At 38.3% G+C, this 23,384-nt stretch overlaps 3 protein-coding genes and 1 non-coding gene across 4 annotated transcripts in view; 1 reads left to right on the top strand and 3 right to left on the bottom strand.

Annotated features, from left to right (window-relative positions):
• Positions 1-216: 216 nt before the first annotated feature.
• Positions 217-11,672, bottom strand: shrprbck1r (sharpin and rbck1 related). Its single transcript, XM_023416931.2, has 14 exons — positions 10,967-11,672; positions 9,374-9,548; positions 8,283-8,357; positions 7,901-8,042; positions 7,695-7,785; positions 7,255-7,576; positions 6,290-6,390; positions 6,002-6,172; positions 4,436-4,596; positions 3,390-3,501; positions 2,700-2,879; positions 2,257-2,355; positions 1,836-1,979; positions 217-1,582 (listed from the first exon to the last, which is right to left on the bottom strand). The coding sequence occupies exons 1-14, from the start codon at positions 11,240-11,242 to the stop codon at positions 1,502-1,504; spliced, it is 2,130 nt and encodes a 709-aa protein (XP_023272699.1). The 5' UTR covers positions 11,243-11,672; the 3' UTR covers positions 217-1,501.
• A 947-nt stretch (positions 11,673-12,619) lies between these two features.
• trnar-ccg (transfer RNA arginine (anticodon CCG)) lies at positions 12,620-12,692 on the bottom strand. Its single transcript has one exon. It is a non-coding gene; the product is annotated as a tRNA-Arg (tRNA).
• A 2,768-nt stretch (positions 12,693-15,460) lies between these two features.
• On the top strand, positions 15,461-18,001 carry prlh2 (prolactin releasing hormone 2). The gene is made up of 3 exons (XM_023416823.2): positions 15,461-15,594; positions 16,188-16,371; positions 17,583-18,001. The coding sequence occupies exons 2-3, from the start codon at positions 16,209-16,211 to the stop codon at positions 17,786-17,788; spliced, it is 369 nt and encodes a 122-aa protein (XP_023272591.1). The 5' UTR covers positions 15,461-15,594; positions 16,188-16,208; the 3' UTR covers positions 17,789-18,001.
• Positions 18,002-18,063: 62 nt separating this feature from the next.
• myripb (myosin VIIA and Rab interacting protein b) overlaps positions 18,064-23,384 on the bottom strand; it is a 108,310-nt gene continuing 102,989 nt past the window's right edge. The window contains exon 16 of the mRNA XM_023416946.2: positions 18,064-22,587. Coding sequence (XP_023272714.2) covers positions 22,544-22,587 — 44 coding nt within the window. The 3' untranslated portion in view covers positions 18,064-22,543. The remainder of the gene's footprint in view (positions 22,588-23,384) is intronic.

Below are 23,384 nucleotides of genomic sequence, written 5' to 3'. Positions count from 1 at the left end.
CCAAAAGGGGAATTTGATGACTTAACTGAGATAATGTTCTCTTTGTTTTGTCAAAAAAAGGAAGGTCTCACATTCACTAACCTGATACTGTGGGTTTGTTCTCCAACTTTCGCTCTTCCATATTTGGCCATTCCAGCAATACAAAGACATGATGACTGAGTTTGGTAGTTTTCAGATTCGTCAAAACTGGACATTGAAACATGCACAAAGGGTCTGTGAGTTTAAAGGTTATTTATTGATCATTAAGGCACAGCAGAACATCAGCAACACTGCTGTCATTTGAACACAAGTAACAGTGAAGAATTATTCATGGCTTCTCAGTGCAGGGCAGTAGTGTAGTTGAGGGCATACTGTGGTATTCTTTTTTTTTTATTATTCTTTTTTTAAATCTTTTTTTCTGGTGGACATGGTGCAGCTGGTGAAGATACTTGCTCTTATCCTAGTTAAGGTGATGATGTGAAAATCTGTTGTCGTCTTAGAATAACAAATTCATGCACACATGAATTAGAAAATATTCCAAATATCAATAAGGATACAAAGTTTTCACAAACCATTACAAAAAGCAGTTAAGTATGCGAGCTAATATCACCATATACATCCTATTATAGAGTACCTAAACGGGAATGTTACCATACAATACTCAGCTTGTCAGCAGGAGGGATACTGCCTCTGAATGCTGCATCCTTGCACTTCTTGTCAAATACAGAAAGCCTGTGAGTGCTAAACAGAACACAGTCTCGTTCCACTCTAGGTCAGGTGCATAAACAGCGAATCAGAATCAGTCCAACAATCAGATGCATTCTCATTTCAAACGTGTATGGTGACGAGAAACACATGCAATTGCATTATCACACGGACACAAAAAAATACACTATATATAACTTACACTTGTTTAATCTATCTCAATGCAGAAAATTGCATATCAAGGACACAACAAGGATTTCATGACTTTTCCCAGAAAATGTCATCATAAACACCCTGCTACAGCTTTTGTGCACAAGAATAAGGTCACTTCAGTTTAATGCATCCTGGTATGTAACTACCAAAACAGAAAACACCCCTGTATTGCTAAATCTGCAGTGCAGTCATTTTAAAAAGGCACCACACACAAAAAAGTAAATACTCTTCCTGCATACTTCTAACCATACTTATTATGATTACAGTTAAATGTGATCAGTGAAATTATGCGTAACACTGTACTGTTAAACTCACACAGCTTGCATTTCCTTGTTGAGTTAAATGTCAACATATTCCTGTCATTCTGATTACACTGAAAAGCCAAGGGCACAGATTATTTTGGCAGTAAGTGATGGTTAGAAATTCGCTGAGAATGTCTCCAGTTATAACCAGTGGGATGTATTGCATGTAACAATCCCGCACAGTCAGTTTTGGCTTAAATATATCTTCTTATATGCCTCGATGCTCTTTTCCCTGTTTTAGAGAATAGTTTATTTCAAGTTCAGTCTCTCATTCCTTTCTTCAATCTGACCACAAGAGATTCTCAGTGGCAGTTTTGACATTTAGGATGACATTTCTGATTGTTGACATTGCAGCGACAGCCTCCACTAGTGTCTCCAGGACCCTTGGAAAGGAAAAAGAATAAGAGTGGAAAGATGATAATCACATTTATGTGAAAAACTAGCGATTTGGACTTTATAGATATTCAGTCTTTCTGAGAATCTGTCGACACTGAGGAATGAATATTGCCACCGTTCCAAGAAGTAGACCATCAACAATAATTTGTTGGTTCCTAAATCACTATTTACAAATCCGGTGGATGTAGGAGCTAAGGTAGGTTAATTTGGAAAAAAAAATTGAAAAGAAATATTTCTTACCCTAGGTCCCCAGCGAGGCCCTCTGGTTACCCAGCAGATCTCAGTGTGACAGACAGTGCAGCGCAGCCAATCACATCCATCCCTCTTCTGCACAATGATGCCACACTGGGGGCAGTGCATTGCCTCCCCTGACTGCACAAGAGTCTGTGAGACAGAAAGAAGGTGTACGATGGAGAGGAAGAGGAAAAAAGAGAGAATATGAGATGAAAGGATGTCGTAGATGCCAGTTTCTGTTTCTGCCATCTATCAATGGATTATAACATACCTCTACACTTCGACATGGATTGGCTATACCACAGATACATTTGACTAATACTGTACTAGTAATCACAGTTCCAAAAACAGAGATGGACTGCTTAGAAGAGCTTTCTCTTTTCTCTTACTGGTATACACATATTAACAAGATCCCATTACAGCTCACCTTGAGTAGATGCGTTGTCCTCCTTGCAGCAGAGTCATTTATAGCACGGGCTGCAAGATCATCCTGGTATTGCTTACAATTCATTCCCTCATGAATTGACTGAAGTAACAAGAACAGAAAAAGATGTGTGGGTATTCAACTTAAGTGGAAGTCTGATGCACAAAAATAGAAACCTTTCTGTCTTTAAGCAGAAGTTAGCCTGAGGTGACCAGACTAATTACAAAACTGTGACTACTTTCAGCTCTGTAGTTTCTCTTTTTTTTTTCCAAAGGACTTGTTATTAATCATCTTTTACTAATTGATTAATCCAAGGTTCAAGCTTTACCCCAGTTATACTACAGTTGTGCATATATTCATAAATGCACATTTAACACACAATCTCATGTGTTAATCCTGAGCACACCAAGACAATTCACTGTGTATATACTTTATATACTTCATACCTTGCAAATCAGGCAGTTGTGTTTCCCACAGACGGGGCAGTGGAAGACGTTGACTGTGTCCTCGTACACACACCAGCCCCGACAGTCTGGAGTGGCACAGTGATAGCTGCCTTCACATCGAGACTCAGCCACTGACAGACCCCTCTGCAGCCAGCGCTCATACTCCTCTGCTGGCACCAACTGTAAAGCAGAAAGGGAAAGAAAGCATAGTGAAGAGTGGGACTTCTTCTCTTGTACTTTTCTTTTACACAATCCTCATGTAGTGCCAAACCAGCTTCACTGGTGGTCATTTCAAACACATTTTCCTACAACCCACTTTACGCTTCACACAGAGGCTAAATTAAAACCACTGCCTGTCCTGGTTGGATCACAGTTTATTGATTAACACATAGCAGCTATGTCCATATGGCTAACTGTCTCTTCATCACAGCTGGAGCAGCTAGACTTTCCACAGGGGGAGAGGCCAAACACTACTAAAACCAAGTAGCAGAGCAGTAGCTCCAGCTTCTTGGCTGGAACTGACTGTGTTGAAAGGAGCTTTTCTTGCAAAATTGAAACATCATGTACAGTTTGATTTAAACATTCTGATGCGTTTAGGATGCTAATACTGACTGCTGATATACCAGTTACAAAAGGTACTGTATCTTAACCTGTTGTATCAGAACAAAGATGTTTGTTGATGTAACTCACAGCTCTGATCTCCCTCTCCTGCAGGGAGCAGGTACAGGAATATGTGTCGTCTCTGTAGGGACAGGGCACCTCAGGCTCCTCACTTAACATGATGACTGAGCGTAAGCACTCTCTGGGCAGACACACACACAAACACAGACAAAGAATTGTTTGAATCAAGTGAAACATCCAGGATATTTTATCGGTCTAAAAAAAAAAACCAAACACTTACTGCTCATCCTATTAGCAAAAGCAGTGAAGTACCTCTCCCGGCTACACACCTGCTTCTTCCCTTTTACCCTTATGCTCCCTCCTTTGATGTGACACCACAAAAAAACAGTGTACACCCTTGTTCAATATCACCAAAACATGAAATGATTAAAAATTGTATCATCTTAGAATGATTGTATTTTTAAAGATGAAGTGTAGGGTATTACACTGTAGGGTACTACATTGAAAACATGGGACCCAGAGTAAAACCTCAATGCAACAAAAGTGAGTACTCCTGTGATTTCAAATTAAGGCTAACATAAACAAGTTTATAAAACAACGTTAATAAATAACTCCTTTTCTCAGTTTTGGCCTGGGTTGTGTGTAATACAACATGGCTCCACATTAAAAGGAACTGCCTGAACAAGTAAACCAGATGGTGAGATTTCATAAAGATGTAAAAAAAAAAAAAAAGTGAAACCTATGACTATGAATGTTACTTGACTTGAATCCAATAGAACATCTTAGGAGTGTTTTAAAGCAGAAGTTCGAGCAACAAAACCCCTCCAGCAAAGACGACCAAATCCATCATCAAAAATAAAGACAGATATACAAACAATAAAAAAATATATACAATAATGGAATCTCACTAATGAGGGGTGTACTGACTTTTGTTGCAGTTGATTCTTTTCATTCTTCTTGGGCTTTGGCTAAAGATAAATAAAATTGTATTAAATTGACAAGATTTACTCAACATTTTAGTGATATTGACCAGGGGTGAACTCAATTGTATTGTACACAGTACTGTCACTTTTTTTTTTTTTTTTTTTGATTCCTCCAAACCTCCTGATTCTTACCTGCAGAAGCAGTGAAGACATTCCCTAAGCAGGACCCCCTCTCCAGGCTGCAGGTCCACATAGCAGATCCTACAGTCCACAGGCCCTGGGTTAGGCACCAGATCCTGGCCGTCCATCATCACCAGTCGAGCAAAATTCTCCCTGCGCTCCTCTTCCCTTGCCTGAGACAAGGAGCGGTGTTGTTGGGAGGGTTAAAAGTATATTCCATAAACAACTTCCCCTCAGGGGGCACAATGAGACTGGTAATGCATAAAAAATACTGTGGGCTAAATTTACAACTTTTCATCCATACACACATGTACAGGCATGCTCATACATGCAGACACACACATTGTGTATAAACATTTTATTATCTGTTTCACAGGGTATATACAATAAGACAATTTAAATTAACAAATATTACATTCAATTTAGTGGCAACCTCTGTCCATTAAAAAGCCACTTGATGTAAAAAGTCAACAGTGATCATGATTATCCAGCTGGATGGGTCAATACAAAGACAAATATTCATTCATAGTCTTATCATCAAATCCTGATTGATAATTATCACCAGGGCCAAACAAGTTCATTATTATATATTTGTGACAAAAAAATCCATCTTTCCTCAGATTAAATGTAAATAATGGCATCAGAAGATTTATATTGGTCTTCTTTCACCATAACAGTGTTTGCACATTTTCATAAAATGTGAAATCATCTGTTCTCATACAGTTTCTCTACGGTGGGGTATCATGAACATGCAAAACACTGGAGACGGAGATGCACCTACACCATCACTCATATTGCTTATTTGGCCAATACTAGGCAGAAATAAGGCTTAAATAGTCTGCAGTGGAATCCGTGCATCTCAAATGAGTCAACATTCAAACTTCATTATAGAAATACCATATGCTTTCAATTCAAGCATATCTGTAGGCATGCATCGAGACATAGGCTTGTGAATGATGATTTATTACTTGATTTAAAAGGAAGCGATTGAAGAGTGCAACAAAACTGGTGCTACAAGTTCAAACTGTCTGTGAATGAAACATGAATGAACATGGAGTGTGTGTGTGTATGCCTGTGTCTCTGTGTGTTCAGTAGTCCTGGTCCAGGTTATACAGGAGTGAGTTGTTTTGAGCCCCAGCACTCCTCAGCACCTCTCTTCTCCCTTTCTCCTTCAAAAAGACAGAGACAGAAGAGAAGAGAGTCAACCTGAGAGAGCCTGCAAGTTTGTATTCAAATGTCAGCTTGGAATCAGTTTCATACTTCCCTCTCATTATTAGTTTTGAGTATCTTGTCCAATTTGGAACCCTCTTTTGCCTAGCACCTTTTTTATTTTTTTTTATATACAAAATATTATTTGATCCAGGCCTGTTTATGGAAACCTTCTTTGTAATTGTCACTAAAAGGTACGCTACTCTTAGTGTTTGTTCGAGACATTATATCTCTATCCCTTGGAGCATATGCCAAAATAAGGTTTTGTTTAGTATATATGGGTGACACAAACTGTAGTTGCATGCATACAGGTGTATGATTGTATATGTAAGGGTGCATAGTGTGTTCAGTTGTGTGTGTATTTCCTACCTGCTGGTACTGTCTGATAGCCTCCTTCTCCTGCTGGATTCGCCTAAGTTCCAGCGCATCAGGTCTGTATCCCCCTGGGATGATGTAGTTCTCAGGTCGGTTTGTGCTGCAGATCTCACAGCCCGGCCGAGTCGGTTTGTTAATGTAAGTGCAAGAGGGGCATGACCAACCCTGTAACACACATTAGCACTTTTATTTTTTGCTTCCAATTGCCTAGATAAACTTGAATAATGAAACACTTAAACATATTACAATTACAATACCACCATAACTGCTCCTGTGTATTACCTGGGAGGACGACATGTTGGCGCACAGTGCTTCATTGAGTTGAGGCATCTCTAGGTTGATGAGATCTCTGATCTCATTGATGTTTCCTCTCTCTGACCCAGCTGAAATAAAAAAAGGGGAAAAAAGTAAATAATGAGCAACCGGTAAGGTCTGCAATGAATGCGTGTACCCATTCAACTAGTATGTGAATGTCTATGTATCTGTATGTGTTACATAAGCTTTGATACAAGCACTGCATGCAAGTGCAAACCTTCCTATAGAAGTTACCACTGTCTGTTCTACTGACCTTCTTTATTAGGTCTAAAGGAAACGACGCTGCATTATGGAAAGTAATACATAATTTTGAATAATATTAGATTATCGAATTTTTTGTTTTTAACAATACTTCAATACACAGTTAAGCACATTTAAATTGGTCTATTCTGACACATTCCATTACTGTGCATTGTTATATTGTCACTATATAGTCAGTGATAGCACAAGGAACAGATACGGCAGGCAATGTCTATCTGGAGCACTGATCTCTACATTCAGTATTTTGATTCAATTAAAAATTGGTGTGACTGTGGTGCTATAAAGTCATGCTAGAATTACAAACAGTTCATCTCAAATATCATATTTGATGTATAGATGTATATTAGAACTAAAAATGGAAGCATTTTCTTCTAATACCTTCTTTCTTCTTAATTAAAAATGTATTCAATTGTGACATCATATTAATATATAAAATGAAACAGAATCCTGTTAAGTCTGGTGTACAGTATTCATCTGCAAGCTGTTTTAAGTGGATCCTAAAAACCAAGAAGAGTTTGATGAATTAAAGAGGATTATAGTAAACTTAAAGAAATAAACCAGTGGATTAGGGTTTTCATGAGCGTTGTGACAGGAAACAAGTTACACTGATATCACCATTTGTTGTTCCTCATGTGCATCAATCAATCCAACATATTAATGCCTTCACTCACCAATGTTGCTGCCGGTATTGAGTCTAGGGGGCAGGGTGGTGCATGGCCTCCGGTCCTGAGATGAGGGGCCGTTCGCAGAGGTAGAAGGGAGGGGAGAGGTGGGGAGGGACAATGATGGAGGACTGAGGAGGAGGGCACTCTCCTGGTCCTGCTGCAGGACTTGGAGCGTCAAATGAGCATGACGGGCTGATAGGAGGTACAAGAAGGCGGTGTCGCCGTCTTGACGAACACCGTATGAGGCAAGAGAACGCTGGTTGGTGCACAAGCACTGGCCAATCACCCAGCGCTGCACCCGCGGGTGAAAGCCATATTCAAGAAACATCTGAAGTGGTAAAAAATGAAAGGAAGCAACCAGGAGAGAATAACAGTGAAATAAAGAAACAATTAGGCAGAATAATAGTGGTTTTGTGAGAGAAATAAATTAGGAGGTTCAGACTAACCTGCTGTTTCAGTGCTGCGGTCGTCATATGTGGGAAAACTTTCACAGTGACACAACAGGATGAGGAAGAATCTTCAACTACAACAGCCAAACTGTTAAATAAAACGAAACACAAACCATCAGCCAAATCTATATTATACCTTATATCACATTTTACAACGTAAAACAATCACTGAGCATCAGTTATATTAAAAATCATGTTCCTACTTGATTTCAGTGTCTTCAGGGTCTCTGGCCAAGGGCTTAATCTTGAGCGCAGCATGTTGTCGGGCAAGTGTGACCGCAATGACAGAAGCAGACTGCATGTCACCTGCTTCTATGGCTTGGGTCAACTCTATGCAGTTTTCCTCTACAGATGGATACACACATGCATGCACAAGGAAACAGACAAGCCCACACAGGTGAACATACAGTACAGGCAACTGTGCAGAGGATGTTTCCACACCTCCAAAGAGTCACTATGGGGCTAACAATGGTTCAGTGAATGAATGGGTAGAATGAATGAGCAAATGAGTGAATTAGTTAAATCACATCTAAAAGATATATATATAATATTTTATATTAACAGGAAAATGTTCAGTGTACACACCTGTTCGTTGCAAGGCCAACGTGTTCTGGAGATGGAGACCATCCAGGGGGGGGTGAGGACCATTATCTTGTGGAACTGCAGCCAATGAAAAATGTTGAAAACCAGTGAAAACATTTAAATAGAAAACACAATAGACCAACAGGAAACATTCAGCTTTTCAACTCCCACTCTATCTTCACTTACAAAGCGTTAAAATGAGATCAATTGAAAGAAAGGCTTCTCTGTCTGGTGCCACAGGGCTAATTTGTCTATCGCACCGTCACCTCCACATTCTTTAAGTCAGTTTGAATGTTTTGTCAGTCCCAAAAAAACGCTGTACTTCTCAGACCACTTCCCCATGGCTTAGAAGTAGTATTTTATGATCCTCCCAGACTGGGAAGGAAATATAGTCCTTTATGCATGTCCTACATCTATTTTAAGGTCTCTTCTCAGCTGGTAAAGTCCAGTTTACCTACACAGGGAGATTCCCAGGGGAGGTTCCAACATCAGCACTTTCTGCTATATTAAGATAGTTGAAAAATAAGGGCCTAGGTTTGTGTTACAGCTACAGCTGTTGACTTCAATGATAATCCATGGCTGTATACTGTGCAGTTCTGTTTAAGTATCATTATGATGTTAGCCTATATAGGTTATAAAAGCTGTTTTATTACCAGTTTTAGCATTCTACAATTATATTTATAATAAATATATGTTTTTCACTGTCATCTTTCATTTCTTTTACTTTATTACTTACATACACTTGGCAATACCAAAAAGACATATTATGTGCGTCAGCACAGACCAATTTATTGAATTTCCCTCAGAGCCAAAATATGAAGCTTGGTTACAGTGGTTGAGACTGACGCTAGTGATTTTACTAAGCATTGACCAAGCCAGTGAAAAGGTCTTCTGTTTGACAAGTCAAGCTCATTTTCCTCAAATGAATTCCAGCACTTGAGAATACAAAACAAAAGTGTCTTTCAATATTTGAAAGTGGATTTGAAAATCTTCACATGACCCTGTTGCAAGAAAATATCTATGTTTTTCACCATCGTTCCTCTGTGGCTGCTCTCAAACAGAAATGTGAGTACTTGGTAAGATAGGTTACTGACCTCTATGTGCTTCTCTCAGTGATGACATCACCACGGTAGCCCACTCATGAGCCTCCTGCTCACAGCGGAAGTTAAAGCTGATGCGGTCATGTGGTGGTGCTGCCAAACTTAGCTCATGGCACTTTGGTGACTTCACCTCATAGTGTACTGCCCTCAGATCAAACTCGGCGATGGTCTGGAACAAGAGGAAGAGCGAGCAACAATGAAATGAAATGAGGCAGGGTGAATGGGGAAGGCAAATGAATCATAGGTTATGTTATTCCAAAATAGCAACTATGTGCATCACTGCATGTGCGCACACGGTTTGGTAAAAACCTACTTTTAATATTCCATTATACTGTAACAAACTGAAATATAGATACACATTGTTACTGAATGTAATTAAGAAAAATATTAAAAAAAAGGAACAAATATGAATTAGTTTAAAATGCAATTAATGGAAAACAATAACGGATTTGCATGAAACTTTCCCAAGCTGCTGAATTGCAATGCATCATACTGAGAGGTGTGTCATATATTTTCCACCCCATAGTTCAAACTATGCAAAAAGCTTTTTAGAGGAATGCAGTACATTTCAGCTGCACCACCAACTCCATTCTCCAAAATGACAATCAGGTTTAATTTGAAACTGTTGCAAGAAAAATGTAAACATTAGAAAATTTCAGAAAGGAAAAAACTGTTGTATTATATTACAACAGGTTTAGTATAGTGTACTGAGTAATAATTAACATTTGTTTCAAAAAGGCAATGACTGAAAAGAATAAAGGCTCTGTATGTAAATTTCCCATGTAACTGTCAAAAGTGACCACTATTCAAGGACTAGTTGGTTTTAGAATTGATGGTGTGTTTGTACTTAATACTTTCTAAATATCAGCACCCTTGGAGCTGAACTCGAGGACTCCTAAAAAGGCTGGATGCTGGTAAACACAGTGGTAAACTGGTAAACACAGTGACTTAAACCCTCATCCTCTCAGCCAGTGATCTCTAACTTGAGAGTCAGGAGCCTCTAAGGGCTCAGTAGCTGCACTATTTCATTTTCTTTGTCTTCTTTGCTATTTTCATGTGAAATACTGGACAGTTGTACCTCCTTAGGCCTGTAAAAGTATTTATATTCTATATATAAAAAAGAAAGAAAAAAAAACACTTCTAATCCGTGTTGAGGCCCTGTCTTGTAAAGGGGTCCTGTGCTAAACTTTTAACACATATGCCAAAAGTTATGGTTAATGACAAAAATTCCCACAAACTAACAAATAAAAATGTGAAACGTAATAAAGCTGCCAAGGGTTGTGCACTTTGTTTTGTGGAGGCTAACTGATGGGTTCCTAAACAGGGAACATACAATACACATTAGACGTGAGGAGCAGAGGGGTCAATAAGGGTCCACAACTCCTTTTTAACCTCGTGATGCAGCCCTGGTCAGAAGCCAGAGCTATATATAAACTGAACTTTGGGTTTATTCCACCAATTTTCACACAGCAAGTGATGGCAGTTAGTATGGAGTCATGTCTAGCATTAATCAAAAATCTTTCATAAAACAGAGTGTTTGAGACACACATCAAAACAAGCCCAACACTAGTGCTGCCGTGAACTCACCACACTCCGGCCAGTCCCGCTGCTGTCCTGGAGCGACAACCGGAATTCCCCGGATTTCCCCGGGTCCATGCTGAGCTGCAGGCGGAGTGACTCATCACCTGCCCCCGGAAGACACAGTGGCCGAATACCAGAATGGCACACCGACACCCGAACTGAAATGAGGACGGTTTGGCAGCCTGGTTGTGACTGCGAGGCCCCATAGTGACTTGGGAGAGCAGCGGACTGATCCGGTGTGTTTCCAGGGGTGCAAGTCCAACCGCCTGAACTCAGCGACATCCTGCCAACATAGTCATGTAGAAAGCAAACACAAACACACGGGGTCCGCTGGGTTGTTTACCTCTTTTCCCACGTTTTCTCCTTCCCTTGGTTTGAGTACTCTTTCGCGATACGCCTCACATTGTATCTCACTGTTAGATATTTAATAGCCTCACTTGACAACAGGAAGCAAGTGCGTAGAGTCTGACAACTGTTTTGAGCGACTTCAAAAAACTACAGCCCAAGCTAGAGGTTTCACTTCTCCCTTCTTCCGTTGTCGCTAAAGCTCCGTTTCAGGCAGATTTAGTGTTTCTTTTAGACTGCCAAGCGTTAAGAGTATCCTTAGGGGCACCCCACATCTTCCAACTGTCAAGGTTATTGAAGTAGTTTGATACTAGTAACACTGAAGTGTGTTTATGTACGTACGCTTTAACTCCGTGTTGCGCATGCGTTGTTTGGTGGTGGTGGTGGGGGGTGGGGGTGACGTACGCTGTTGTAATATTTATGAAGGTTTTTTTTGTTTGTTTTTTTTTTGCGATATGACCCTCAGGAGTTCGGTTTGTTCCCATATTAGCTAACTTAATGTTTAATAAATGTAATATTTAAATTGGAGCCATATATGCTGTTTATCAGAGGAGTGTTTAAGTCTGTGGTTTCAGTGCAATGCAGTTAAACCTTGTGCTGATGCATACAGTGCACATATTTGACCACAAAGGGGCAGCAAGTGATCCCATAAAAAAACTTACATGAAATGTGTTTGTAGCACAAACATTTTTAGGTTTACTTGTAACAAAGTACATTTACATTGTGGTATTGCTACTTTTATTTAAGCAAAGAAAAAGTATTGTGTCCTCCCTCATCTTCATTTTAAAAATTCTGCTCAAATCAGTCTTTTGCATCTTGTGGCATTTCTTTTGAGAATCAATTTTTATGACTTTAGAACCATATTTTTTATGATGTAACTTATATCTTTCATATATATTAAACATAAAAATACAAATAAAACTTTATAGTTCTAGTACTAATGTTTCTCAAATAAATAAAAAAAAACTCAAGACATCAGACTTAGAAGTTACCACACTGTTCTCATACACTTTTCTTGGCTCGTCACAGTCATCTCTGACACAAACCTATGGAGATATATTAGGATAATGTTATCATTCATTCATATCGGTCTTCTCCACAGCAGACAATGACCTGTCAGATTTTTCCAATTACAATATTAATGGAATTACTCTATTATTAATTGTATTATTTACATTTGCATTGCATCTGTAATCACAAATTCACAATTCACAAATGTGAATCACAATGCAATTCTTTTCGACTTGACTTTTCAACTATGGGAAGGATGCAGTCATATAACTATAAATCCTCACCATTCAGGTGATAATCATATGACCCAGGTGGGACTTGAACCCACAATCCCCAGCTCCGGAGGCTGATGCCTTATCCATTAGGCCACTGGGCCACTATAATACTGAAATTTTTATTTCTGAATATATTTCCTAGTTGGATGTCGATTGATTGCTGTATTGCTGTATGCACAGTGTGCAAATTTATGCTCCTCAATTGGGGGAGTCTACCATACTAAAAGTCTACTATTCAAATCTTTAAAACCTGATTAAAATGCTTTTACTATCTGTGTAACCGCTAAGATATTTGTTTCGTAATGTGAAGCATTCATGTTTGTAAAATTGCCATCCAGATACCTTTTTTTCTGGATGAAAGCTCAACAGGAAATGCCATCAGTGTAACTGACTCAAGCTGACTTCCCAGTTGAAGCTTTTTTAGGAGAGAGAGGAACCCAAACATGGTCAATGAATGTCCCAGCCCACACACTGTGTGGGAATTGTGAGGCAATTAACAAAATATACTGTAGCACAAAAAGGGAATGATTTAGACCACAAAGCACTGCTGGGTCAAGCTGTTAATCAGTCTGCAAGCAGGGTTTTCTCAATCAATACCACATTTTTCAGTGCTCTCATGTCCCACAATACCAAGGGAATCTCTTTTAACTTTATATATGTTGTTACTGTTGTTTTTTTAATGAATGAAATACCTTTATTCTTACTAAAAAAACAATATTCTTGCTCATCAAATGTCAGAGATTTTACACACCATGTGTAATGAAGCAGGAGGTAGGGAGGTACCACATGCTGTGACTTGACTGTTGATCCTCTGTGCCTCCATTCACAGAAACACAGATGACACAGGCAAGATGAAGCCATTCAATCAGGTGCTAATGAGACCATGAAGAGAGGGAAATTCAATCACAAATCAGAGACGGAAAGAACATATAACTATGTATTATGGGTACCTCACTAGACTTTTTTATGCCTTACTATACTGTGAGGTCTTTTTGACGTTTTTATGCCTTATTATACAATGACTTTTTTATGCCTTACTCTACTATGATGTTTTTATGACGTTTTTATGTCTTACTACATTATGACTTTTCTATGTCATACTATACTATAACGTTTTTATGCCTAACTATACTATAGTTCATTTGTGGGGCGGCAGGGTGGTGCAGTGGTTAGAACTGTCGCCTCTCATGTTTTTATGTATTAGTATATTATGACGTTTTTTATGCATATACTAGTATACTATACTTTGACATATTTTCCCTATATGAAGAGTGATGTAGAGAGATAGATAGATAGAGTATGTATCTATCTATCTATCTATCTATCTATCTATCTATCTATCTATCTATCTATCTATCTATCTATCTATCTATTTACATATGTGTCAATTATAAGAAGAGTTTTTAGATTTATCCCTGATTTCTCCCTAAAATACATTCATAACACCAACAGAGCCATATGAATTGTTCCTGAATGTATTTTCAGCAGAGCACCAAACCTCACACACCTACCTGTTACTGGACACCTGGAAACAACAAATCACAAATTTCATTTTCGAATAAGAACTAGCTGTCATAAATCATATCTGCTTTATTATTTACCTGTGTTTCCACATTGCTGTGTGATTACAAATCCTCGGGTAGTTATCTTCTCATTATAGCAGCCATAGTCTGCATCATACAATCTGATCTCAGTCGGTGACAAATTATGCCTGCCCAAATCTGTGGAGGAGAACCAAAGTGCTGCTGCAGGGTGAAACTCTACACACCCACATGGACACACATGCAGTCGCATCACACGCTACATAAGAAAATTATATCCTTCTAATAAATTGTGTAGTTATATTTGAGAGTATCGTACATGGAAAATGTTTATTTCAACTGGATCTTGATGGTTCACAGCTTAACCTCTTATTGATCTATTGATTAACTGACTTATTAATGCATTGTTTTAGCTCTACATCTCTCAAAGAATTTATTTATTTGGTTTTCTATTCATGAAAATGTCAGAATGAACAAGCATGTATCCTTCAATAATTCACTAAAAACCACTATCTAAGCTGAAAATAATGTATTTATACCCAAAACCCCTTGCTGTGTGTCACACTCATCTTAGTGTTGCATTTTGAATACCATTGTCATGTAACTTGACCTTTACAGTCATTGTTTTAGGCCTGAGGGCGACTTTACACCTGAATACATTTAACTGGGTGAAGCTCTCCTCAACATAAACTCTCACTTGTGACTCATTGCTTTCACCTCTCAGCACATGTAGTGGTGACATGTACTCAACACAAAATTCAACACGTACATACATATATTATGTATCATATATATTTAAAGCTCTCACTCACTGATACCATTGTTTATTCCGTCACTGTTCCAGCTGCAGCACTAAGCTCTAATGTTGTATTTCAGTATGATATGAGAGATTGTTTCTTAAATGTCTTAAATGTATCGCATCAATTGTAAAAGTGAAAGTAGATGCAGCCAAAAAATTAAAAAGACTTTCTTTCAAATTAAAAAGACAGTTACAAAAGCTTAGTTTCCGGTGACAAGAGGTTTTTGCAGTTGCTGATTTGGTCCTGCTCGGTCCCTTGTAAAGAAGCTGATTGATGAAAGACTCATCAAAAACCACCCACCACAGTCACTGTCTGACAGACCTACTCGAGATGGTGGGTCTCCCCATGTGCACTAATTTAAACTTGTCCGTATGTCATCCACTTCCTGATGGATTGCTCTGCTACGTGACAGACATCAGGAAAACTCCAAAACCAGACCTCCTTTGTCAAAGGGATGAGGGGGTTTAAAGAGTGGGAGGAGGAGAAGAAGCGAGGGGGGTGATGCATCCTGTAGTCTGGGATCACTGTGTGTGACTGACGTTCTTGATTCATCATTCAACAACCTCACGGGCAGCATGGATATATAAGCTGGAGCACACCTGCTCAACAATAACGACTTCAGACCTCCGCCAACTGACCTCAGCCTGTTACCAAAGTGCAGGGTAAGAGGTTGCTGTTTGGAGATTACATTATGTATTTATATATATTTACAGCCTGACAATTCACTCTATTCAATGCAAGATAATAAGGATACCTTAGGTTATGTGTTTAGACAATTATCTTATGATCTTTACATGCTCCAGGTGGATTTGTGGTAACTACTCTGACAATTAAAACTGTGTGACTGCATCACTAAATAGGGTGAATAATTATAATATGATATTGATAGATTGATATAATGAGCTATGATGACAAATTTGAGTTTCTAATGGTCATCACAGTGTGTTTTTCAAACCCAAGTAAATTCAGTATATATCATAATATTCCTGTGGTGCTTAGTAATGAGGTTTAGGTGACTAAATCTGATTTTTTTTCTTTTCTTCTTCTCATACCAATAATGTTCAACCATGTTCCTATCTTAAAGTACAGTTTTTATGGTATTCAAAATTGAATTTATAATAATCTTACCTGATTTAGAGATATTTTTGATCTTTAACTACATCAGTTTCAGCTTTCTTCAGGCTTTCTTGTCTTGTGTTCTGTAACAGTGAGTGACGTTGTTACTCACCAGCGTCCGTCCCTCTGTCCTCTTCAGTTCCTTGAGTGACTCCACAGCATGCTGCCTGGGAGAGTGGCTGATGTCCGGCACTGCGTCCTGATGAGCCGCTGGCTGCTTGCTGCTCTGGCGCTGCTCCTCCTCCTCTCCTCCAGCTTCAGCAGTGCTCACAGCACCACGGTGGAGCACGACTTCCACATTGTACACAATGTCGACAACAGAAGTAAGACTTGGCTTTGTTTAATATATTATTTTTTGTTATTTGCTGGATTTTCTCAGGCTTGGTTAGCGAGGGAAATTCCCTTGTGAGGGAAATGTGACAAGCCTCTAAGTGTGAAGATATGAAGAGGACAGAAAGAAAACAGTTCATATTTTATTACTTTTCCTAAGTTTTTATGGTCTGTTTCTGACTCTAAGTGGTGAGTTTACAGTGACCTTCTACTACTTTCTCATATGTATGGCTTCCCATCAATATTCCTATTATTTACATGGGGAATAATATCCTTCTTTACAAAGTGTTTACTATTAAACTTTATGATGTTGTCAGTGAGTTACAAAACCTCTCTTTAACTAATGGGAGCATTTACAGAATCTTAATATTATTAGACTGTATTTAGCTAAAAATGAGGGCATAGCAGTGTCTGGTAATTTGTGGTACACTTTTACCAATAATGTATCTTATTATCTAATCTGCAATGTATCATATTTTGTCACAATTCACAAAAATGGTAGCGTTATTGAGGTGTTGATTGTCATTATTAAATTGCTAATGTAACTGTTACTGTATTTAAATCTATATATTCACATAATTTGAATGTCTGCATTGCTTACACATAGTATGAAGAGTGAATGTTTTGTTGGTATATTATTTCCTATATACTTTATAATTCTGCTGTATTACACATTATATAATTCTTTTATATATACCAAAGAAATTGTAGAACGAATAGGACAATCATGTTCTAGTACCTAGGATCTAGTAGCACGATCTCTCCTATTCTGATTTAAATCAATAAATTGAAGATTAAATATTGAAAACCGATAACTAATTTCTCCATATACTTTTTTCTTGGAGCATTAAACCAGCTGGTAAAATAATATTTACATCTATATAATTTTTAAAAAGACAACCTGAAAAGTCAAAGTTGAGATTTTAAAAATTGCTTTATGTTTGACTTTATGGATTAGAATATCTCTCAAATTTCATGTCAAAATGATAATTATTATTAGTATTTTGTGTTTTAAGACTATAAAATGTACCCATCATAAAATCATTGGTTGTGGCAGTAATTTTGGTCTTTTCATCACTTATTGAGATGATTTTTGAGTACGCACCAACACTTTTTCAAACATGAATTCTGTCCCCAAACTGAGCAGTTGATATTGAACATATGCTATGATACATTGATGATGATGTACTTGTGTGCGGTCCAGGTCCAGAGATAGACCCCTTCTGGTACGTGGGGCGCGGGGTCAGACCCATCGGGCGCTTTGGGAAAAGACACAGCAGCGTGGAGGCTCTGGGCAGCGGGGGGATGCAGCCTGTGGTCAGGACGCTGGAGCTGCTCCTCAGCAGCCTGAGGAATAAGGAGAACCTCGGGAAAGTGCTGAATGGGGAAGACAGAGATTGGTTACCGTGACAGCGAGCCCTCGTCCTCCCATCCACAAACGCCGAGTTGTCTTTATTTTTTATCTTGATTAAGGTTATTTACTCTTTTCCTCTAAACTGTATTTCTCTCTGGTGTCTGTTCTTAGGCCTTGGTTGAAAGTATCCTTGATGTAATCCTTCTCCAAATGTATCTGTACATAAAAATGTATTCTATATTGATTAATAAATAAGGATGTTGTGATTACATGTGTTGATACCCCCTTCCTGTATCTGCAGGTGCGCAACAGAGATTTTCTTTCAAAAGAGGAAGCTTTACATTTGAAATTTTATTCATTTCATTATACATTTTTTCTCAGAGTACTGTGGCACATAGAGAATCTGTATTTTTTGCACGTTAATATTTTCCCCAACATGTCATATGGATCGCAACAAACAATTGCACATAAAAGTGGATGGCCCGCCTGTGGAGCTGTGCACAGTGAACCTCTTCATAGTCATTCACACTGGATTTAAACAGGAACAAAAGTCATATTGTTTTTAGCTGTGTGGATCTCATTATTTCTGATTATCTGGGACACAGTTACGGTAGAAAATTAGATTTCCTGCGCGAATCCAGTCATAACAATTATACACAGTCTCTTGCACACAACACTGAAAGATTGGTCAACTATGATTGGGCAATACACACATTATTCTATATCATATCCATCTTTTCACACATATACATATATTAACAAATTCTGTGGTGAGATAATATTTTTTTTTTTACATTAGAAAAATACAGGACACCGATGATTGGACCCTTGTGGCTGTGCTTCTCATGGGAAATTTTTACATCAATTTGATAAAACCAGAAACATGCTTTTTATACATCAACACTTCTGGAGAACAAGATTGACAAAAGTACAGGATCAGTGTGCAAAACCAGAGATGTGAAAGGGGGATGAAAAGGTCACTAATAGAAGGGGCAGAGCATTCATACAGAAGATCATCACACCTTTTAGTTCAAGCAGTCCAGCAGGAAAGCCAACCCTGCTCTTAAGCTGTAGCCAAAGCAAAAACTTTGACAACTATGTGCATGGCTAACTGATATTCAAACTGATGTAAGTGGTCACAGAGTAAAAGTAAAAGAACCCAAAAAATGAAAGGCAGTATTCTCAAATCTAGCATTTAAGAACTACAAACACAGTATGAACCGTACCAGCCGCTCCTAAAATGCCTGTTGTCACTCGTGTTTTTGTAGCATTTACCATCGTCATTACTTGCAGAATATCAAATGGTAAATGCAGACATACACTGAAAGCACTTTGAGTCATCACATATGATAGGACTGACTGAGGAGGGCTCCTTTGAGGAGGGAATAAAGCCTTTAATTTGCAATAGTACTTATCTCAGTGGTATTGCATAAAAACGTTCATTAAATACAAAAATAAATTGCTTGTAACAAAATCATGGTTTCATGGCATTTGTTTATAAAGCTCATCAGACTTCATTTTGTAAAAATCTTTACAAGATTTTCTGAATGCAACACAAAAAGTTCAGACATGACCCAGCAAAGGGAGAACATGAAGATACCTTTTTGTTCAAACAAAAGGCCACAATGTTTTAAAGTAAACAAAGAAAATGACAGAGAGGAAGAAAATAACTTTGCGTTGAAGAATACTGCATTGAGAAAAGAATTTAAAAAAAAAAAGTATCAAAAATGAGAATGCTTTCTCAGAACTGTAAATCTACAGACATATCAATAGCAGAATATGAGTTTTTTTTTTTTAAATCCTGAAATCATCTTTCAAGTCCATTGATTGTACAATGATAAATTGTACAATGCTCTCTTGCTAAAAATGAAAACACCTTGTTCATTAAAGAAAAAGTGGGAAAGAGAGGCCGGGACGATGCTTTCTGAGGAGGCCTGGGGGAGAACTGGCAGCGTTCAGTGGTCCTCACCTAACTCTCTAGAACAGAGAGAACATTGCTGGAAAAATATTATAAAATATTTTAAGACCCCACACCTGGAAAAATATAAGAACACAAATTTGGCTTGTTGGAGACAATGTGGATCAATGGATGCAAATCATTTTCAGTTATTTTGGGACTGCACTACAATGAGCTTATTCACAGAACATTAAGTACAGTATTCATCACTCAAATACTTCTGAACTTGGGGACACTTTATCTGGGTCATGTTTTGTTTTAAACAGAGGACAGATATAGATATATTGATTACTAGAAAGCGGTTAAACCAAGTATCACCCACATTAGAAATGTTTAAACTGGAAAAAGTTGACACTCCAATCCAAAAGTATTTAGAGAATAGAATTTATAACCACAATGTGAGCAGCCTTTATTTGATTCCACTAATATCTTGTATTCTATTTTTTTCCTCCTCATTATGGGAATGGAAATAAATTAAGCTCCCATGGTTCTAATGCATTTCTAACAGAGGGGGAAGGAACATATCTAAGAAAGTAAAATTGAAAACTTTGATGATGGAGAGAGGAAAAAGGGCCACGTATTTATTAGCTGTTTATTTGCGGGTATGTGGGTGGGTGCAGATATGCAGTATATATTAACACCTATATAAGGACAAGTGTATAAAGAGGTAGATAAACTCTTTTTGGAGGTGAAGTGGAGGTGAATGGAAATGTACCTGAAGTCTGAATTATGGCCCACAATTTCTACTCTGTCTTGAGTTGCTTCTTTTCATACATATGCATACATATAAAAAATGGAAAAGGGCTTCCTGTAAAAATACTGCAGTTGTTTGTATATTCTTTGATGTTGTCCTTTCCAAATAAAAATAAAGTTAAGAAAAAAAAACTCTTTCAAACCAGACCTGAATGTCAGACCTATGCAGGTTTATGTTGAGCCCAATATGGGTTTGACACTCAGACTTCAAACCTTATTTTAACTAATTTCACTATAAAAGCCAACAGCTTCCACATTAAGGCTTTAGCATACGTATATCTACTGATCAGGTCTTACCAATATTTCCTTTTCTAAATGAATGGGAGAGCGCTGACTGGGGAAAAAAAAATCCTCATTACATTTGGCATTTATTTAAGAAATAGTATGGCATTTTGGAAAATACATTAATTTGCTTTCTTGCTGAGAGTTATATGAGAAGACCAACACCACTCTCATGTCTGTCCACTAAAAAAGCAGCTAATGCCAGAAGCCAGTTAGCTTAGCTTAGTTAAAATCCTCAAAACAGGGAAACAGGTAGCATGGTTCTGTCTACAGGTACCAGAAATATGTCTTTTTGTATGATTTAAAGTGCCTATAACTGATAATTTTATATCAGTGTATGAAATGACAATGTGAAAGTCACTTTTCCTGATAAACCCAGAGCATTATCACCCAAATCTGCAGGTTCCCTCGACTTTATGGAGCTTTATATAGCTATAGCTTGTTTGGCTTTCAGTCCCACAACTTTATTGTTTCAGTTCACTCTCACTGCCGTTATAGCATGGAGCTGTTTTCAGCATAAAAGCTCTAAAAACCACTACCTGCCCAGCACCAAACATCAGACAGACACAGTTAGTGGCTAGCTGGTGAAAATAGAGGAGCATTTAGCAGCTAAAGAGCCAGATACTTCCCTCAAGAGTTTTTAGAGACTAAAAACAGGGCTAAAAGTAAAGTGTATGTTGGACTTACATTCACTGGGTGGCAAAATCCAAATGACAGCCATCACTATAGTAATCCATAACTGTAATATGTATAAATGAGCAACAACTTAATATGTGATCAGTGATGTGTTCGTTGATTCAGCTGCTTTTTAAAAAAAAAGATTTAAAAAATCAGTTATTGCCACTTACAGAGATGGAGGTAGGCTTTTTGTGAGCTAGGCTAACTGTTTTAACTGTTTCCCCGTTTTTCATTGTTATGCTAAGCTTAACTAACCATCAGATAGCTATAATGTAGTTTCTTTATATTTAGTGTGCAATCCAGTGGTCTGTCTCATTTAACTCTCAGTGAGAAAGTGAATAAGGACATTATATAAATGTTGCATTATTCTTTTAACTGGTTTGTTTTAGGCTGTCCACCATGATTGACATATTTCTCAACTGTGCTTTATTTTCATTTATTATGGTTTAGTATTTTTACCGGCAGGAAAGGACAAAAACGATTTGACCCTGATACTTTCTTCAATTAAACACTATTTTCTGGTAAGTGCATTAAAATGGTTAAGATGTCAAAGGTTTTACAATCATCCCTAAAATGATAGCTTTGTGTGTGTGTGTGTGTGTGTGAGTGTGTGTGTGTGAACTGACAATCATCCAAAAAAGCTCTGAAGGGGAGGGGCTTACAGTATGATAAAATTCCTCATGACATATCATTTGGTGAGAAAGAAGATGCAGTATAAAACACGGCTCAGCCTCTTTTAGGGACACTGAATCACAGAAAGTTTCACATGATTTTTCCACATCTTCATTGTACATTAAACCACAATACTCTTGCAAACAGATAGAAAAAGGAAATGAGAGTTTTTTCTTTGTCTGTACAGGTATTCTTTTGGAGTTGGGTCATGAGGAGTGTTTGCAGATTTTAAGGCAGAGACACCAGCTGTTGAGTCATCCGTGCTTGACGCATTATGTGAGGGGAAAATGGAGGATAAAGTGGAAATAGGGAAAGAGCCAGTGCTTGGTGGGTCACACAGGGCAGGTGTTGGTCCCTGCTCGGCTTGGAGCTGAAGGCGGACGCTGGGTCAAGGCACTGGATGAGAACGGCCCCCGTCCCTGGGGTTCTGAAGTGGCCCTGAGGGACTCGTTGTGCTGCCTGACTGTCACTATGGCCGAAACACTTTCACCTGCTGCTCTGGCTCCAACTTTTCTGAAATGCAAGATAGCCCAGCATTAAGAAAAAGCAGCATTTTAAAAAGAAATCTCCTGCAAAAAAGCTTGGGTTGTCCAGAAAAAGAGAAACTATCAGTCACATATGATCCAGAGGAACACAGCTGACTTATAACTAAAATGTCAGGACAATCTTCCTGGCCATGAATTTAGAGCATGCTATATGACGGACTGATAAAAAGGGCACTCTCAGCTGAAATCAATGATATGATTACATGTCTTGGTCACTGATTTTGCCCCATTGTCCGGCATGCTGGCTTTGTAGCTGTGAAGCCGCTGAAAAAGACACCCTGAATCAGAGCTTATTGTGTGGATGCTGGTGAAGAAAAAAATAAGACAAAAAGAAAATAAAAAAAGCCCCAACAGAAAAAGGCTTTCACTGACATGAAAAGGAACCGACTTCTTGTTGTGTGATAAAACAGCCTTATCCTCCTGTGCTGTGCGTGATTCCATTTGGCTGCGTTACATCTAATGGAGCTTTTCAGTTCCTTAGTCCCTTTCTAGCAGATGTATTCACTTTTGCATCCATTCAGCGGCCGATCTCTTCTTTTAGGACAAAGCGCAAAATGTGTGACGTGAACTAAAGGTGAATAAAAGTGTCCCCACGTCTCTGTCTCACTGTCCATCTCTAGCTGTTTCTCTTTCATGCACACACTCACACACTTAGAGAGCGGGTACAAGCCTGTTAAGCAGTGTTTGTGGTTAGGAGAGTATGGATCGATGCGGTGCACTGTATAACTCACTTTACTTTTGCTTAACCTGATGACTGGTAAGTAT

This window comes from Seriola lalandi, unplaced genomic scaffold, assembly GCF_002814215.2.
Source record: "Seriola lalandi dorsalis isolate HSWRI2012SDOR001 ecotype SW California unplaced genomic scaffold, Sedor1 jcf7180002054570, whole genome shotgun sequence".
NCBI lineage: Eukaryota > Metazoa > Chordata > Actinopteri > Carangiformes > Carangidae > Seriola > Seriola lalandi.
This window is presented reverse-complemented; position numbering and strand designations above follow the sequence as displayed.

Bases quoted from the DNA above. Each gene is read 5' to 3' on its own strand.
- shrprbck1r (XM_023416931.2), bottom strand. From the start codon at position 11,242: ATGTCGCTGAGTTCAGGCGGTTGGACTTGCACCCCTGGAAACACACCG. The intron at 7,786-7,900 runs GTAGGAACATGA...TTTATTTAACAG, and splicing joins CCTGAAGACACTGAAATCAA to TTTGGCTGTTGTAGTTGAAG. The intron at 2,356-2,699 runs GTATGAAGTATA...TTGTTACTTCAG, and splicing joins ACAACTGCCTGATTTGCAAG to TCAATTCATGAGGGAATGAA.
- prlh2 (XM_023416823.2), top strand. From the start codon at position 16,209: ATGCTGCCTGGGAGAGTGGCTGATGTCCGGCACTGCGTCCTGATGAGC. The intron at 16,372-17,582 runs GTAAGACTTGGC...TGTGCGGTCCAG, and splicing joins ACACAATGTCGACAACAGAA to GTCCAGAGATAGACCCCTTC.